The sequence below is a fragment of the Nipponia nippon genome, unplaced genomic scaffold (assembly GCF_047370975.1).
Source record: "Nipponia nippon isolate SJK-2023a ecotype South Korea unplaced genomic scaffold, ASM4737097v1 scaffold_8, whole genome shotgun sequence".
NCBI classification, from domain to species: Eukaryota; Metazoa; Chordata; class Aves; order Pelecaniformes; family Threskiornithidae; genus Nipponia; species Nipponia nippon.
Genome location: NW_028262402.1, coordinates 45,828,721 through 45,848,989, shown reverse-complemented (window position 1 = coordinate 45,848,989; position 20,269 = coordinate 45,828,721). Strand labels below are relative to the sequence as shown.

Sequence of the window (20,269 nt, the reverse complement as noted above, 5' to 3'; positions counted from 1 at the left end):
ATGTTCACTCTTTACAGGTCAAGCTTAAAACTGAAGCAGAATCCTATGAACACACCATGTGTTTAAAATTACTTAAATGTGTAACTAACATAGGTAGTAATCTATTCAGGTCAGGGAAACCAACTGTACACTTTTAATAGTTAGAGATAAAATTTCTACATAAAATCTTAGCATAATCTCATTTAACATAAGTGATATAATTTATATTATTATTTGCAAATAAAATTTACTACAATTTTCAGGGATAAAAACACAGGTTTTGCATTACATTTTTGTATTTTAGTCAAAGTTCTAGGTAAACTTTTTTTCAAAAGAAAAGTTTTGCAAATTGGTCATTTATGAAGTAACAGACTATCCAGCAGAGACCAGTTTTCTCACAGAAAAGCTTTAAGCTTTTAAGTCAAATGTATAATTAAAAATGGTTTCCTTTTCCAAACTGATATATGTAATCTTATGATCTTTCATGAAGAATTTATGTTTTAATAAATCAGGAAAGGCTGAATAAGGATAAAAGACATTGGGAGCGTGCAGGTACATATATACAGCACAACCATGGCAGACATAATGCTGCAGAACACATCTCTTAAAACTCTCTTGGATACCCCTTGTAAGTATTTCTTCCCAAAACTTTATTCTCCAGTGTATTCCACAAAAGACTGAACAATGCATATATATGCAACAGCTACAAAAAGATATGTGGTATACTCTAGTCCTTCTGACACTCTACTAATTCTGTGCATTTTACATAAATGAGTATTTTACCTCTTAACTTGTCAGAGAGGATGTAAGACAGTAAAGAGACTATGGTTCTGCAAGAAAAAGAAACAAGACTTGGGAACTTCTTTATTTCATATACATATTTAGCTTTTGATAGAGCTCATATCCTTCACAGCTTTCTGTGGTCCAGCACACCAAGAAATGCAGGACAGGAAAAGCTGGACAAAGCTTGAGACAGCTGCCTTTCAGCAGTCTACAGTAATGATTTTTTCTATTGACTTTGGAATAGTTCCTTGCTACACATTTTAGCAGATCTCTTCAATGTACAGCAAGATCAGTCAGGCTGAATGCTTGTTTGAAGACCAGGTATCTATTTTTCTATGGATAATCATTTACATGTTACATAACAAAATTAATAGCTACTCCTTCATTCTTCAATTAAAATTACAAAAGCAAAGATTTTAAGTAGGAAATTATGCCACGATACTACATAATGGTTAGTGTTGAGCACATAGACAAGTCAGCAAACTGTATTCTAATTTCCTTCATTTGTGGCCGTATTTGCACATGTAACACACTGCAGCATAAAATCTGCCAGTGAGCACTGCAATGGAAAACATCCCTTGTGTATACTGTAGCCTACCAAGGCATTTGGTGTGACCTCCAAATGTTAGCAGTCAATAGAATTAATTGCTAACATATGAAAGAATATTACGTGTACAGATTTATCTGTCTTGTAAGATATACAAAACATTGCACAGAGTTTTAAAAGGATGAGTTTATATACTACACAGTACTAGTGGATTGTCCTAAAACAAAAACCAAAGTGGCAAGAATAAACTATGCCACTACTTTGAGGACATAGAAATGCTGTACAGGCATTTGATATAGCAAAAAATGGGACGTGTGAAAATGTAGTATTAAAAAGATATGGAAAATTACTACAGAGTAAAACCAAGAACTTATTAATTTCTGAGACTGATTTATCTTTAAATAAGGCTAAGATCTTGGTTTAAACAGAAAAAAAGAGTACTTATGAGCCAGATAAATATTAGCTGACCACTGAGTAAACTTTGAAGTGATAGCTGTATCATGCATTGAATAGCCAAATACAAGTAGAAGGCTTAGTCAAGAGCAGACTTCAAGACTTTACTGCCTTCACTAACACTTCAAAGAAGAAAAAATGCAAGTCACTTTCCTCCTTGCTTACAAAAATGAACAAAAGAACAACTAATCCCCTGCCCACAGAATTCTAGAGCTAGTTTTTAACAAAAATAGTGTCCTCTGGATATAATCTCTGGAAAACTCCATATTTGCTCCCAAATAATTTTAATGCATACATTACAGCAACATGATTTTAAAAAATGTAAATTAATTATTTCCCTGTATCCAAATTACTCATTTTTCTTACTGGGGTTTAGGAGTTGACAATAAACCTGTTAGTGGAAACACACACAAATTTAAGCCATGAGGAGAATTTTCTTTCCTCAGAAATAGTCAGGACACAGAACAAATATGGGCCAAAAAGGACTGGGGAAAAAAAAAAAATCCTTATCTTTTAAATTATTGTGGTTCAGTTGGTTTTCTGTGAAAACACATAAGATTTCTGCAAAGCCCAGATGTTACACAAACGATCTGCTATTATTCCTTAAATATTAAAATAATAAAAAGGAAGGGACATTAAAAATAAGTCTATAACCTTAAGACACATCAGTACAAAATCTAGCATTACCTTTCCTATGCAATGTCATTCTCTAACACAGTCTTGTGTTTTTTCCAGGAAAAAAAAAAGGCAAATCAATAATTGATAAAGCTATGACTTAACTCCCTACTTCAGCATTACATAGCTGCCTACTAATTTCTACAGGTAATAAACCTGCCTTTACAAGTATCTGTGTTGCAAACTCTTCTCAGTAATACCAAATGATATAATGCAGGAGAACAGCTACAAACTGAAGCTTAGGAGGTTCAGGCTGAACATTAGAAGGTATATTTTAATCAGAAATATACGGCATTAGAATAGGTTGTGCAGAGAAGCTGCTGAATCTCCTTTCTTTCTTGTTTTCAGAACTTGGCTAGTCAGGTCATGGATGACTTAAGGCAGCACTTGCAATAGTCCTGCTTCAAGGTGGGGAGACATTCAGATGTCCCTTTTAAGCAGTGACTGCAGGGTTCCTTATGATGAAAGATAAAAGCCTTTAAATTAAAAAAAAAAAAAAAAAAAAAAAAAAAGAGTATGACCTGATGTGTTATGGGATTAACAAATAAATGGAATGCAACATCTAATGGCACAGAAGGAACTGACCACAGCAGAGTAGCCACGACTGTTCCACTCAAAGAAATCAAAATACAGCTGTTCAGGAAATTCCATGAGGAGTGGTTTAGTACAATGGCAGGTTAGTACAAAGGAATAGCTATTACAAACCCTGTAGTTCAGTCCTCTCATCAACAAGGGGTCTGTAGAAATGGAGATCTGGATGCACTGCCTTCTGGTGTTTATGAAATCTGGCAGGATTTTATTGGTAGCCATGAATGGAAATTATCCAACTACATCAACCCAAGACAGTACTTTAGAGGTAAAACCAATCTAAGAAACTGTTCTCCTTCAATTTACATGAGCTAATTCTAAGTTCGCTAAGAGCCTATATTCCTGACTGATTAGTTAAATAGAAATATCCAGTACCTAACTTGGATGTGTACTGAGTTATGCTATTATGTGGTCTGTAATTCGCATTTCCAGTACCACTGCTTCTATACCTTGCATCTAATGTCTAGTTACCATCTTGTTGAAGGTAGTGACAAACAAAACACAATTTTCTTCTGGAAAACGTAATGTAAGGTATTAACAACAGAACAAAAGAGTAAAAAGGCCTAGACAGAGGACAAGTATAAAATGTGATTTTCAGCTGTGTTAAGTTACAAGTAAATTTTAAAAATACAAACACAATAAAAATACATTTTAGAAATGTGCTGAATGTTTCCATATAAACACAGAGAGACATTCAACACATTCTCGGCTGAAAACTTACCTTTTAAAATAAGGTTTCTGACATCCAGAGCAGCCAGGAAATGCTGACTCCACTCTCCGTGATGCCCCAACATACACTATTCTGGCATACTCATCATGGAACCCCAAAGCAGACTGGAGCCAGGATATGGATATATGGGGTAAGGATTGAACTTTATAGGGCAGTTTTTGTTTTGTTTTTAAATAAACACACACAACCACAATATTATGCAGTTTTATAAGATTTTCTTTAATCTTTACTTTATATCCCAGGGACATAAAATAAAGAAAATCAGAAATCTTATAAAACCATGCAATATTGTTGAAAAGGGGTGGTGGTGGAGGGAGAAAACTTACCTTACCCTTAATAGGCCTGCTCCATTCTGCAGCGGGGTTCTGTGGTATGTGTGACATCACCAGTCTAGCGTTTTCTAGTGATGTCACACAGAGAGGGAGTTGGTGCTCTGCAGCTGCTTTGGACATCAGATACCTAAAGAAAAGAGATCGATAACTTTTTCAATTCAGATATGGGTTGATATTGAATGTTCTTATTAACCAGTTTATGGGCCAAATACTAGAATTTCAGACACTTCAATGGCAGTTTTGACTGAATAAGAATGCAAGATGAGATGATGTGTTCATACCATACAAACTCATTATAATTGGAAGTGTTTTCATTTTCAAAATGCTTAGAGTTTTCTTCTACAGTAAAAGTTCCTGAAAGTCAATATGCTGTATTTCAGCAATGTCATTCTGAATATTATAAATATCTATCAATGGCTAACCTCTGATGTTATTTGAAGACTGGAACTGAATATAGTCAGGAAGAATGACTTGTAGTAATTATAAAACAAATTCACTCATGACATCTCTTAATCAGTTTTATCTTTGAGCATTTATTGGCAACTGATGAGAAGATATAAGTTTTTTTGTTTGTTTGTTTTTTTAAAAGTCTTCAGCTTGCACTTCCATTACCTAGATATCTGGTCACACCAAACCATATCCTACAATGGTATGCCATACCCTCTTATTAAACATTGCAAACAAATGAAGTAAAAAAAAAAAAAAAAAAAAAAAAAGGCAACAGATTTTTTGCTTCCAAGACTGTCTTTATCTTATTATTTAGTTCATGACTATCAAATGACTTTTCATTCACACATTTAGCCACATGTTCTAATTTTCTTTAGGCAAAATTACTACATGATCATCATTGCATTGATTAATCTACCACATTTATTTTAAAGATATATAACACAAAAACACGGAAGAAAGTTTATTATCAGCATGATCTTGCTATCTTCTTTACTCTTCATTAGAAGAACTTCAAGATATTAACTAACATACTTCTGTAACTCATGAAGAAGCTGGATGTATGCAGTATCTTAAACTACCTACAAAAAAATCTGTGCCTTCTAAGCTATTATGGATCTTACTTAACTCCCTTTCATACAGCTAAATTTTGCATCTTCTCAAAGCTAGGTATACAAGTATTTCTCTATTCTTCAGCTGACTATCTTAAAATCAGCTGTTCTGTTATAACTGTGTGCTAACAGGAATGCCTTGAATACTTCTTTTGAAATAATATACTAACTGACCAAAATCCAAGCACTGTGAAATGTTCTGAATCTACAGTAGTATCTCTGTGACAAAAATGTTCCAGATTAAATGTATGAGTACACATTCATATCTTTGATGCAGAATCCACACTTTCACATTTGGAACTGTAGAAAGGTACATGACAAAAGTGGCTTAAGGAAAGCTTCTTAGCAAACATTTTTTGGAAGGCTAGCCACACAAGGAAAGGCATGAAAGATCATGGGAAGATAAGAGAAAATAGTTGTGAAAAAAACTAGACAATATAGACAGAAAAAGAGATACTGGAGGAACTAAGAACTGAAGACTGGGACAAAAATATTGAAAGGTAGTGAGATAAGCAGAAGACAGAAACACCAGAAAAAGTAATTATTATGAAGATTTAAAAATTTGAAGCCTAAAATTGGCTTTATTCATTCATATTATATAACTAAATAGCTGGTTGACAACTAAATAGCTGGTTTGATTTCCAAAAGCTCCATATGCTGAATCTCTCCTCAGAAGGACAGGAAACTGCATGGACGTAAATATGTAAATTTCAGACTCAAAATTCAATGTTTTGGGCTCATATCAAGTGTTTTTAAAAGATGCAGGCAAGCCAGAGAGAAGCAATAACAGACCATTTGGAGTGACTAAAGTACAAATCAAGTTTTTGGGACAAAGAATGGAAAAAGAGAATATGTTAGATACATTACAGATGAAGATGCATAGTAACACAGAACCCAAGCTGAAATTAAAGGAAAATGTTTCAGCAGCAAGACTTCAAGCAGATCTATTAAAATTCTGTTATCCTAAATATTTATTGGAATATGGATGTCTTCATCTTCAGTTTAAACCTGCAAACGTGTGTGCAAACATAGATTTCTCAGACTATAATATTTGTTTGCATGTACATTTATGTAAATATAGTAATACAGATGAAAACAAGTATAACCAAAAACTCCTTACATTAAAAGTCCCAAGAATGGTACATATTTCCTGGGGAAAGGGGGAAAGAGGGCAGGAGAAGAGGACGGAGGAATGTGGACAAGGAAGTCTACCTCCTGCTAAAAAGTAAAGAAGATTTAACCCAGTAATAATTAAGTTTCCATAGGCCCCAAATGAGAAGACACAATAAGTTTTTCCACTTTATTGTTTGTAAAGTTGAGGTCTGATTCACTAAAATATTAGTAAGAGCCCTAATCTATTTTTGATGGCCACATGAATTTCTGCTGAGAATTCTTGAGAAGTCCTTGTACAGTCTTGTCTAAACACAGTTTCCCTACCAAACATTTGCAAACATGTGGCAGTATTTCCCATTTCTTTACTGTACACAGAGGAAATATTTTATAAATTTTTATTTAGTAAATGAGCCACTTTGCATTATTTTTGCCATATATTAACTTTTTTTTTCTTTTTAAGTAAAGTGTAGCAAATCAATAAAAAATAAAAGAGAAAAACAGTCTCCTCTTAGTTTAGATACTTCCACTTCCCATGAACAAATTTAACAGCAGCCTGTTCGAAATTTCAAAAAAAGGAGACACAGAAAATATTATGTTCCATCCTGACCCAATGTATTCCTTTGGATAGCCTCAGTATCTTACAAAGGAATTTATGTCTGAGGTTCTAAATATTTCTGACCTGAACCCATGCGTTTTTAACTCTGAATTTTCGGGTGCACTCCAAAATACATATTTCTGCAGGTGATATCGACTTAGAGCTACAGAAAACCTGTTTGCTTTCAGCCCTTCTGACTCACCTGCTTAAAAGATATATCCACTCCCAAAGATAGACAAAGACATTCACCTGTCTTGGGAAGCACAACTGTCTAATTAAAACCTTCAGGAACATTAGAAGATGGCAGAACCCAAAACCTTTATGAAGGAGGTTTTTACCTTTTTTACTACTAGGTCAAGAACACCAGTGTGTTACAGACCTCTGCAAAACAACAAAATCTTCAATGCATTTTTTCCAAACCCTAATTAGTCATGAACTTGGCTGGTGTCCTTTGACTAAGTAATTCTCCTTCCCCTCACCTCTGCTGACTTTTCTCTCCCTGTAGGAAGAGTCTGGTCTCCTCCTCAGAAAGGTACTGCCCTTTATCCATTTTAACCTTGTAAACTTAACTGTGGGAATCCTGGGCTCCAGCCTCCCTTCTCACTCCCCAGACAGCTATGCACTTACCAATCAGACTTGCAGGGCATGCTTCAAATCCAGTGGCGCTACCAAAATAAAGTCTTGCATTTCAGTAAACAAGGAATCTTTCAATCTTTATGTTCTCTCTAAGACAATCTATGTTTTAACATCATCAGGACAGGGTCTAGAATTAACTGTCCTTGTCAAAACCCAGTTCATTTTACAATAAACATGCTTATGACAAAGTCAGCTTGCAAAATGACATCTGCAAAAAAGCCCGAAGTTCACTATTTGATAGAAGTATCTGCAATTCTGTCAGTTTCATACTACACAATGGCAAGAAGGGATTTAAAAAAGAAAAAAAAAATCAAGTTCTTCTATGATATGCAACAGTTAAATACATACAACTGATCTACAGAATAGCTTAATTAACAGTTTCACACAAAAAAGCAATGACTTCAGATCACAAAAGAAACTGATTATCTGAAAGGCAGTAAAGAGATTTCCATTCATTCTGCAACTCCCACTGATTTTACCTGACACAGAAGACAACAGAGAAAGATGGGATTCAAAATGTCAGAAACGGAGAGTTGTTAACTTGCATGCTGATCAGGATAGAAGGTGCTACTTTACTATCTCTTCTCATAAAAGAAATTTCATATATTAGACTGAAGCCTTTATGTTATCCTAAATATACTGGTAAAATGCTTCACTACCACGTATGTTTGTCAAAATTATTTTTTCATCAATACTGCTGCAAATAGATTTTTAAGTGGAAGTAGGCTACTTTGCATGTCTTGATCAATTTGCTGATTATAGCAAATCTCTAACAGCTCACATTCAACTGAACTGCCATTCTTATATATACAGTCTAAATTTTCAGCAACATGAGGTAAAAATGCAATAAAATCTCAATAGAATTTTAAGCCAGTATGTTCTACTTCAGATTTATAATTGTCTACTGACTGCTTGTAACTTCCCCCACATCACATCTATGTCAGTATTGGCAATAAAACAGACATAATTTTTACTAGAATCTAATTCTTGTTACTGTAAATTCTGTGTTTTTTTCTATTAATTCCATTTTTACTCTATTTTTTAGTCACACTGCTTTAAAGTGAAACGATGTCACTTCACATGTCCTAAGGAATGTACCAAAGCTAGAAGACATTCTAGCTTAGACATTCCTTAGGGAGCCACTCTCCATCCTTTCACTAGACAGTGCACAGAGCATTAGACTCAAGTCCTTCAAGTCCCCTTTCTGCACCTCCTACTTTCTGATTTCCAGTCAGGCACTCAAATAAATAATAAATCTGACTAACTTATTCTCTCCCCTCCCTCTTGAAACGTAGTAGGTGGTAAGGAGAGGAACTGTTCCGTAGCTGAAGGGATAGACTTTTTAGAGCACCTCTGATGGTAATACCACGTACAACTTCGCCTGCCACAGAACAGCACTTTTCCTGTCAAAAGCAGTCCCACTTTCTTTTGCTCCCAAATGCTCATTCCTGTCCTTACAATGACCCCTCAAACTGTGGCAGAACACAAGCACAGGTATTTGTGCAACTGCATAATAAATTGCACTAGAAAACTGATCTGGGTTACAAACACCTCAGCAGCAGTATAAAAGTAGTTAGATTTATCACAGACTAACTCTCTCACCATGCAGCTGAACAAAGAATTCTGCTACCCTCTTTCATGGGCTGGCATAGAAAATATGAGCTGCCAGAGACATAGAGAGTAGGAACTATTTATTTGGCAGCAGTTTTGGCTTATGTCAGTTGAAAGCATATGTGAAATTGCAGCCTCGCTTCAGAACTGTGGCTAGAGTTCAAGAGTGAAGCAGTCTGGGAAGAAATAATACGGAGTTGAACTTCTGTTTAAAATTGAAGAACTGAGGTCAAATTTCGTTTTCCTCTGTAAACAGTTATGGCAACTGGCACTAAGGCAAATCTCATCATTGTCACAACAAACTCACGAGTAATCAAGCAGAAGTGCAAGAATTTTTAAATGGAAAAATATTACTCATAGCTAATTCAAAAGACAACATGGGTGTAGAAAACAGTACAGAATCAAACTGTTTTATCAACTAAACAGTGAAAAATCCTTTCCAACAGTTTGATTATTTCATTGTTGTACGAGAAACTGGTAGTACACTTAAAATTACCCATGGCTTTCCATTACATAACCCTGTTCTGCTTTGTTTTTAACTTGCCAAACAAAACTTGTTTGGGCTAAAAATCTCTCATGTCATTTCTTGGCTCAAGCTGATGTTCTGAAAAGTGTCAGATACAACCAGTCCAACTACCTACAAAAAATATGCAGGAAAACAGTAAGTTTACTCATGTTAAAGAAGTCTTACAGCTCAGCTCTTTCATTACAGCCTCCAGTACTTCCAAGTTCTGGAGAAGGAAATCCTTTTATGTACTCTAGAATGGTCTCCTAGGAAACAAAGGGCAGTTAGGACTAAGAAAAAGGGTTATACTTTAAAGTCTTAATGTAAATTAGACAAGCTGTATTTCTCAAATGTGCTATTATTTAAAATAAGCTTTAAAGCTTGCCTTGAGGGTTTTTCTCAGTAGCATGTGCTAACAACTACTAAAACTGGAATTACTGAGCAGGTTAGTCACAGAGAAGAAAGATTCCTATGGCTTCACCTAGGTCACCATTGCAAACAAAAATCAGTAAATTTACCATGAAATAGTAAGAACACCACCATCTTCGGTCAAAACAAGAAAGAAGTCCACGAACAGCATCAAAATTAATACCGTCATATTAAAATAAGTTTTCACATTAGGTCAAATTTCCATCATCAGATTAGAACAATGTTTTACTTGATAGACAAGGCACTGCAGAAAAGCTGAAACACTCTAATCTGGATGCTTTTGAAACTGCCACTGTCATTTATGTCAGAACTGAAGAAGGAAAATCTGCATTTCCTCCATTTTTTAAGATACCTAACCTAATTACACATGGTGTTAGACATCAAAAATGAAATTCTAATGACTTCCCTTGCAAGGTGAAACCTCATTTTAGCAAGTCAAGTTTATTGACTGTTCACCTAATTTAACATCTATTCGTATTTTTTAAAAGTTAATATGAAATTTGCCTGATAATTATTTTTTAAAAATCAATACTTCACTTTACTGTGTTCTTATAATCACTTCTTCAGCAATTAATCCTAGCCTTTTTTCTTTACATAAAATTTCTAACAACACAAGTGTTTAGAAACCCAGAATCATGATCTGATAGATCTATACAACAAGCACACAGATTGTCCTTACCTCACAACTTCTGAATGCTGAATGAGTTGTATCTTAACCTCCCTGTACTTAAGTGTTTGGTTTTTTTAAGATGGTGCGATTAGAACTAAACATAGTATTCCTGCTGAAGTCATGCAACTTATTTACATAATGACATTATCAGATTTCAGTTCAAAGAGCAATTATGACATATTTAGCATTTGTCTACCCTTGAAGAAGTCTTGTTGGTACAGTTTTACTAGTAGAATAAAAGTCTCACCTATACCAAGATTATTGATATGCTGATGTGTACTCTCATTTTTGGCTTTTTCTTCTATTGTTGACATAGCCTTTCTGATAACCTCTTGACAATCTTATCACAAAATCAATTTGCAATTTAGCAACTACAAAATAATTTCAAGTTAAGTCTGTTTTTATTCCTTTGGATATTTTAACAACTATTATGCTAAGTGTCTGCACTGAAATTTGTCTTTCAGAGTCCTAATTTATATTACCTCTCACCTACCATCTCTCCCCTATTTAAATAATTTAAGAATAAATTGTTTCTGCATGAGACTAAAGACATTCACAGAAATTAGCAGCCTACTTTCTAAGACAGAGAAAAAGCAACATTTTTAACTACTACTGTTCATGGAAGTGTCACAGAAATGCCTACCAAAGGTTTAATAAACAAAACTGCAATGAAAAACAGTAATTAATATGAAGAGTTGGCTGTAGAGGGCCATTTAAATTAGTACTATTTATGTATTTAAAACCATCTACTATCTTGATGAGAATCACTGTCTCCTACAAAACCCCAAACATGTTGGATTCTCTTGTCTAACCATTACTCTTTTGAGGTTTTCAGCTGCACAGACCGAGTGACCCAGCGTACGAGTAAAATTTGTATCTCAATCTGGTATCAAAAGCCAGATAGCATGCTTTCCTGTACAACCTACTTGAATAAAAATGAACAAAACCAATTTTAATAACTTACTTCCAAACAAAAGGAGTTAAGGATCCTAATAAACAATGTTAAGAGTCAGTTCACAAGAAGATCTGATCAGCACTGCATAGGCAGATATGAGAACTCTATCCTGTAATTGCTTGTTGGGTAAGAGTTTGTCCTCAGGGAAGAATGGTCACATGTTTAACAGAAATGAACTACTCTTAAGGTATTACCACTATCCACATTTTATTTTGGCAATTAAAAGTGTTAACACAGTTATTGAATTTGCTTATCATAAAAACATTGTGAACAGAGCACTATATACAGAAAAGATTAAGATTACAGTCTCCAGGTATCAACCTTATGAGGCTTCATGCAGCTTACTGAACAGGCATAAAATCTTCAGTTCACAGGCCTCAGCAAATAACTGGCACCGGTTTATACCCATACAAGAGAAAGCTTTTAATGTCACATACCGATTTCTTTTTAATGTCCTCCAGATCTTTGAGTTCATTCTCAATCTTTGTGATTAATTCCCTGAGTTCATCAAGATTAGTGCAAATAAGCTAAAAAACAAATGAACACAAACACTTGGTAATGTGGGACTTGGAAAATGTACAATGAAGTTAAATAAAATCTAAAAGCACATGTTATTACTTAGTGCCACCATTTGATTTTTATTTTCTTATAGCATTTTTAGACGTAAAAAAAAATAGGACTTCTTGAGGGAAGAAAATCTACTAAGAAAATACTTTATTCTTCAGACATAAACCATATCTCTGCCTGTAAGCTTCCATTTAAAAACGTAGGTATTTTCTTAAAACTTCTGTGAATGACAACTACCAAAGTTGTCTCAAGTATAGTAATGAGTTGGAACAGGTTTGAGTACCAAAACTCACTGGTGAATTAAAGTGTACAAGCTTTGGACTATGCCATGGTTATACATAATTACACTTGTTACAACTTTTTCCTGCACATAACTTTATATGTTTACACAGAGGATTCCTAAAAGATAACCTAGCCATGTCTATCAAATCTACCTACCTACCTATGTTTTGAAAAACGATTATATTATTCTTATTCCTGTCTTTAGAAAACAGCTTTTTACATTTTTCCTTTCAGAATATGAATGCTATTTTCTTGAAAAAAATCAAACAAAAGTAATCTGTATGTTTTGGCTTACCATCATTTAGGGCAATTAAAGACTTAATAAACTGGAAATTATTAAGCTGTTAGGTTCTTTCAGGCTATTGTATGTTAAGACTTGCTCCTTTCTGAATGCCCTTAGGTGGAAATGTTTTCATTACTACCGAAAAGATGTTAAAATAATTTAAGAAAATCAAATCCAAACAGAAAAAAACCCATAAAAATGCTTTTATCATATAACTGCTAATTTTTAAAATTTTTTTCCCCAAATCAGTAATTTATAACAATACATTTTGACTTTAATTACACATGAAGCTTTAGATTTGCAGCAAATTCATATTTAAAAAAGCCCCTTTGTTTCACTATTAGAACACAGAAGTGACATTTTTAGCACAATACAGAAATTTCAGAAACCTCTAACGCATACATGCCATTATTTTCACAACACTTCTGTACATTTGAGAGCATTGGGGAATTGGAGTGACTCAAACTAAAGTTTACAGTGTTCACATTTATCAAGTTTAAAATAAATGAATAAGGGAATTGGCATTGTCTTGCTGGAGACAACATATGTAAAATTAACTTGCAAAAAGTTTCTATCTTAACTCAGAAAATAGTATTACTATGTGTAACTCTACTAGGTTCAACATAAATGAATGTCCTGCAGTAAAAGAAGTTCCACATACGTAAGATGTAAAATGGAAGTCAAATACTGGCTTTTCTTTTCCCATCTGGCCAGAAATCTATGATACAGTATCATTATACAAAAAGGTGCAAGTTTGTCACATCAAGCCCCTGACAAAAGTCAATAAAGGCATGGATAAAGATTTTCCCCACACAATTATAATCCACTCCTCCTTTGACTATATACCTGAGAAACCAGTTTTTAAATTTTAGCACTGCTTTTTATTTTCTGCTATGAGACACATTTAATTCAGTGTACCATGATCAAAGATAAAGCAGAACTATCAACCAAAGAAAGACACTATCTTCATTTTCTAGAAGCGGATCACTATCTCTCTAGGAACTCACTTCTAGAAAGGCAAAAGTTTGCAAGGAGAAGGATGATTTCACTATTGTTAGTTGAACGCTGTCCTGGAAATACCAACTTTATCTTTGACTCTACCATAAGAAGCTCCTCCATCAGACAATTCATGCCGCCAAACTTTTCACAGGTCCCAGTCCTGTTTCTCATCTTCAGAACAGTCACTTGAGACATAAGGATCTGATTTGCAAAATTCTTAGTGTGTACCAATCCAAACTACATCAATGGGAAAACCAATGCAAATATGTAAAGTTTACTTGTCTCGGGGATGGGGTGACAGAGAAGAGTAATCAAATCTCTAAATTCCAATTTTCGTCAGAAGAGGTGTACATTTGAGGCTAATATCTGTTTGTCAGTTACCCACTGGTAAAACAAGGAAGGTAACAGCAGCTCAGCTTAGAGGCTTTACTGTCAAAATGAGTTTAGTATTTGAAATACTCCAACACTGTTCTGAAAACCACTATAAAAAGGTTCAAGAAGTTTATATTTCTTCATTCACAGTAGGATTTGAGATGAGGTACTAAAGATGCACAGTGATTGGGAAAAAGTTATTTGTGAAACTTCTCTCACTTGGTTAACATTTCCTGTCTTACAGAATGAAGCCAGCATTTTGAAGGAAAGATGACAGGAACAGTAATTAAAAAAGTGTAGTGTATTTTGTATGATCATTTTGATACGGAATCTAGCTGCTGTTTCTCATAATGAGACTCTAATGCACGTTCCAGTGTTCTTTGCTCATGGTTGTTAACTGGCTGAACTTAGCAATTCAATTTTCTGCTAACAACACTGCCTTTCTAAATCGTTTTGTGTTTTAGCATTTAAGTTAACATGAAGGCAAAAAGAAAGGTATTAATGCTACAATCTAATCATTCTGTCACATTCTGATAGCTCACTGGTAGTTTCACATACTGCTCTTGAAGAACACGCCTTTTAATCATCTATCATGAGAAAAAGAATCTGAAGAGAAAAAATGTTTCCTTTATGACTTATTAAAGGTAGTGAAAGATTAGTCCCTATTCTCTAGAACACTACATGATGGCTTGAAGATTCAGGTTGTAAATACTGCCATTAATGTACAAATCATGTAATTCATTATGTACATGCTAACTACAACACAGACATTTTCACATCAGGCACTGTACTTACTCTATATGAGCTTAATTTTGATAGGCAATAAGCATCCTATTTTTCAACTGAATACAATGGAAGCTTCAGGTAAATTTTCAAATTCTGTGTTCACCTTTCCTGTTAGGATACAATCTCACATCTCAGTAATCTCTCAGAGACCCTCACTGACTCCTAGAACTCCAAGGAGGAAAGACAGGAAATCTCCCGATTTTTTGTAAGGAAAGACAGGGGGCCCAAGCTCTATTCCAACTTGTCACTCTCCCGTGACAATTCCTCAGAATTTCTGAATGAACTATTTATCATTATAAAAACAAATCTAATCTGTGGACCTATTCATAAATACAAACCTAGTGTACTCCCCCGGATCACTGATGCTCCCTCCTTGCCCCCTTAACTTCAGCCAATCTTTTAGCATAATTTTTACTCACTTCAGTGTTGTCTTGTGCTTAACTTCAGGTTATCTGTGTAATGATTGTAAGTTACACTTTTATTTCCTACGAACCTGCTCTTTTATTGCTGCCATCTCCACATGGAAAATGTCCAGATAGCCCCCTTTTGAGATCTGTATTTGATATAGACCATAGCTGATAAAACTAAAACTGTTAAGGCACAGTTAAACAGAAAAGCTGAAGTTAGCCCAGTTCCTTAAAATGTGTGTTCCTTTCTTCCTTAATTATAATACATGTAGGTCTATATAGCCATGTGTGTACATATGCGAGGGGAAAGGAGGAAAGACCGAGACAAAGCACTTGTTACCAAACCTAAATGTACTTTCTAACTGGAAAAGAAACCTAAGAAAACCACAGTAGTGTCCCTTCTGTACAGCAATATAATTACTGTCCTTTCTTTAAAACATTAATGAGCAACAGTAATAATAAGCTTGGAATTCAGAATTTCTTTTAAAAGGAAATATGCAACAGCCAACTAACTCATGATCTATGAAGCTGTAAACTCACTTCTCAACTAATTTTCAAAATATTAAAAACAGGACATGTTTTTTGTGAGGTTTTTATTCAGTAAAGAGAATTTAATTTGCATCTGCTTTTGTTTTGGGTTTGTTTTTTGTTGTTTGTGGGTTTTTTTTTAAGCAGCCTTGAGCTAAGAAATGAATATAAGGTCTGAAATCACATACAAGGAAGGAGTGATGTTCACTGACCTATGCTTTTACTGCCTTGTCCATGACATTCAAACTATGACAGAGAGCAGAAAATCCATGCATTATGTGTCCTCAAATGTTCTTTAAAAATGTTTTTATAAATGTTAAGATTAAGTAGTACAATTATCTCCTGATTTTTTTTGTTAATAATTGATTGTAATGTGTAATTTGGGTCACTGCACATATTAAAAGATTTATTAATACTAATTTTCTTAGCTTTAATGTCAAGTTATGATTTTCAGGTAAAGGATCTATACTTAAGTACAGGATCTAGTCTTATGAAATAAAGTGCCTTGTGGCCTTTTTTTTTTTTTTTTTTTTTTTTTTAACATTTGTAGGCTGCAAGCACATAAAACATTTTACAAATTTTCATTTATTTCCTTTCTTTCCAAAACAACTGATGTTTAGATATAAATAGCAATATTCTTATGCTTATACCCTCCCTGGCATACCTCACAGGGCCTGTATACCCTCAAGCTGTCTTACCAAGTATTTAAAAAATATACTCTCACCTTCAAACAGTTACATAATTTCATTAAGTTCGGCTATCCATGTATGTGGAGCAGAGTAACCTGAAGCATACTTTACTAGGTTCTAAAAGTCTTAGTGATATTCCAAATATAAGTGTTTTAATTCTTGCAAATACTTCTAACAGTCATCCCAGTCCTGCCTGTCTGCTTGAAAAAGGCAGGTTAAATTGTTAAAAAGTTCCCTAATAAGATTAAACTGCTCATACTAAACAATCTTAGCTTCACCAAAAACATATATAAAGCCTAGCTTTGACCAAAAGAGCCAGAATTATTGTTACATTTTAATTAGCATTTTACATAGGTAAATGTAATAATGTTAATTTTACGCTTAGATAGATGTGTAAGTATACAGTTTACCTTGCTTAAATAAGAAGTTGGACAAAGTTTTATATAATGTTTTAGACAGATTGCTTAAATGCAGTAGTTTAATACTGTAAAAAGTTATTTCTAACCTAACCGTGTACATCCATGGCATGCAGGTAATATGCTCGGAAAAATAAAATTTTTAGACATTGTACCTATTTTTTGGTGCTGCTAGGAAATATTTTAGTGACTACCATTAGAATATAGACAAAAGTCTGCGTACACTTAAATATCAGTCTTTTCTCAATATTGATTGTTACTAACAAATTTTATCACCAGAAATTCTACTAGCTCCACCTCAAACACATCATAATCATGGAATAAATTGATTCAGTGTGACGGTTTTACAGAACAGTCACGATTTAATGTGGGTCTAGTGCTCAGAACAGCACACATTGCTTTCTGAAAAAAAAAAAATTTACAGCCAAAGGAGACCTTCAATCCAAGCAGGCATGCACACATAAACTGTGACTCAGAACACTTCTATTAAAGTACCATAAAACCACATTATCATAATTAGCACTCTTTTCTTAGTGCTTTCTGGTCTAAAGGTCATGTGCATATAAGGGGTAAAAGTTGCAAACAAGATGAGCACAGGAGCCTACAAGTTTTTTGCAAGTTCTTCAGTAAATCAAACTAGATTTCAATTCAAGGACCACAGTGTCACACCTCATACAAAACCCAAGTAATTTTATCCCAGAAAATTGTATCTACCTTAAAAATTCCATGAACAACAACTAGTTTTTACAGGTTTTGTCCTGTAACAGATTCATCTGGGATCTTAAACAATACCGGGAAACAGTGTGTAAGCTGCACATAATAAAAAACACTAGAACATTCTCTACCAAGAAAAGGTGAAATGCACTTTTAAAAACAGTATCAGATTAAACTTTTTGAACTAGAAGAAGGAGATCCATCTTTGATTAGGATTTCCAAGGCCTCTATCAGAAACTAAAGGACTTACTTTACAGACATTCAGATTTCAAGTGCTTAAAACAAAAATTAAAATAATTTACCTGAAATTCTGGTATGGTAGACTTTGTGACACCTTTCCTCTTCTTTGTGATTGCTTTTTTAGATACCGATTTTTTTCCTTGTAAGATTAAAAGAGAAAAGCTTCATAATGCTGTTTGTTGTACTTCATTAATAAAACCAAATTACATACAGACTTGAAAGTTAAACTATAACTAACAGACGGTTGACAGCAAGTCACAAAAACATGATGAATCAGAACTAGACTCAGCAAAAGCAAACATTAAACTGTAAGTATTTGTGTAGGGCAGACTTTTGGGGGGGGGAAGAAAAGAAAAGCACAACAAAAGAAAAAAGAACAAACCCACTACAATGCCCATAATATACCACCTAAAAATTCAAGTCATAAAAGAAACATTCACACCACTGTTCTGAAAGGAGTAAAATCCAGAACTTATACCACAAACTTAAGAAATATAGCATCTTACCTGCAATATTTGTTCTCTGACACTGTAAAGTGAACCACATATTAGGGTCTGGGACCTCTGTATCTTATAGTAAAAAATACCCTCAAAGCACAAACAATATCTAGAAATCCCCGAATTAACATACTGAAGTTACCAATGAAATCAGATTACTGATTTGTTTTTTCTGACTGTGGCAAAACCTAACATTTTAGAAGAAAGCAAACACCTTCCTATAATGCCCTTCACACCCAGGTGTGCTATACAAGAACACGGATATAACTAAAAACCTCCTTGAAGGTAAGGCAAGTGCTTTACTGCCTATAGTACCAGGGTTCACAAGTCACATACATTTCTCAAATCAAGCAGCTATGTCACCAAGCCATATATGCAAGATAATGGAGTTTCTCATATGGTTATTTCTACATTCATACGGTAAACTGAAACAAGCACACTTCTGACCTGTTCATTCAGACCAAACTATCAGTCTAAGATTACTGCTGTGCTCACATTCAGGAGTCCTAAACAATAATTAAAAACCTTAACACGCCCCCCCCCCCCCCCAAATTTAAAAAAAAAAAAAAAAATCATACAAAGTATGTGGAATTTGTTGTCAGATAGAATCATTACAGGCACTTGGTAATAACACAAACACAGGCAGATTTGATATTTATATTAATGAAAATATTGGCAGAAATTGCATTTATTTTTTTAATAGATACTTGCTTGTGTGTGCAAATGCATATGTACATATACATACACCTATTCGCAGATGCCTAGGCATCTATATTTTCAGCTTATCACACTATCCTATTTTCAGTTTATTACACTGTAAGTTTTCTAAACATCTTACCTGAATCTGAAATAAAACACAGTTAAGAGACAGGGCACAGGGCTCAAAAGATCTAGATTTGAAACTCCACATAAACCCAAACCATATAAAAATCAATAAATCAACCCAGATTTGAAACTCTGCACTGAAGAGCCCTCAACTACCAAAAATAAGAACTCAGATTTCACATTACAGAAGAAGTGATAAAACAGAGAAGCATGTTTATTAGAACAATGACCCAAATGTTTTGACAATGGGCAAAAAAGTCAGCATTTTTGTTATACTTTTATGAATCCTGACGCATGGAAAACATAATTGCTACTACTGAGAACAGTGCTGTCCATTTTATGGACTAAAGCAGACATCTAATATAAGCTTTCTTGACAAACTGACTCAGAAAAGAAGTCTGGTCATATTGTGGTTCCTTGTTATAGCCCTGTAAAAGAATGTCATCTGGCAAGAACATGAAGGGATAAAACCATTGGGCAGCTAGACTGTCTTGCTTCTTTACAAAAAGAAAGATTTGAATATCATTAAAATGAAAATTTTCATTTTATTTGAGTATTTTCAACATATTTTTCAGCAAATATTTACTTGAGTATTTTCAGCATCAGGTGCTGTATGATACAGTGTACTTCAAAAAATAACAGAGTTAACAGAAATAGACTCTCTTTTCTCCAATATTTCCTTCAGAAAAAGGGGGGAAAAATTGTTAGGAAGAATTATAATTCATTACCAAAACAAGAAAGTAACTATTTCTTCCTTTGCAGCAGCATCTGAAAAGCATGCAGTAGAGAAGATATGGGGTAACAGAAAGAACAAGAATTAAAAAAAACTCACTAGAAGCACAAGGAAAATGAGCCTTACCTTCTGTGTAAACTGAATCAAGGAAAAAAAGTCTTTGAAAATACAGTATGACATATGGGTTATCATAAAGCATGCCTACTTGCACATATGTACCATAAGACTTACACAATTCCCAGGCTGACATCTGCCATGAACTAAGAATATAT

The 20,269-nt window shown here is 34.2% G+C and overlaps 1 protein-coding gene across 4 annotated transcripts in view; it reads right to left on the bottom strand.

The window, feature by feature from the left end:
- The window catches only part of BRD10 (bromodomain containing 10), a 55,086-nt gene that overhangs the window by 14,903 nt on the left and 19,914 nt on the right, over positions 1-20,269 (bottom strand). For 2 of the 4 annotated variants that reach the window (XM_087742123.1, XM_087742125.1), the window contains 2 exons: positions 18,005-18,081; positions 12,097-12,186 (listed from right to left, as the gene is read on the bottom strand). In XM_087742123.1, the coding sequence (XP_087598249.1) occupies positions 12,097-12,186; positions 18,005-18,081 (167 nt within the window). Of the gene's footprint in view, positions 1-4,081; positions 4,215-9,791; positions 9,872-12,096; positions 12,187-18,004; positions 18,082-20,269 lie in introns of all 4 variants that reach the window. The other 2 variants (XM_087742126.1, XM_087742124.1) reach the window with 2 other exon arrangements.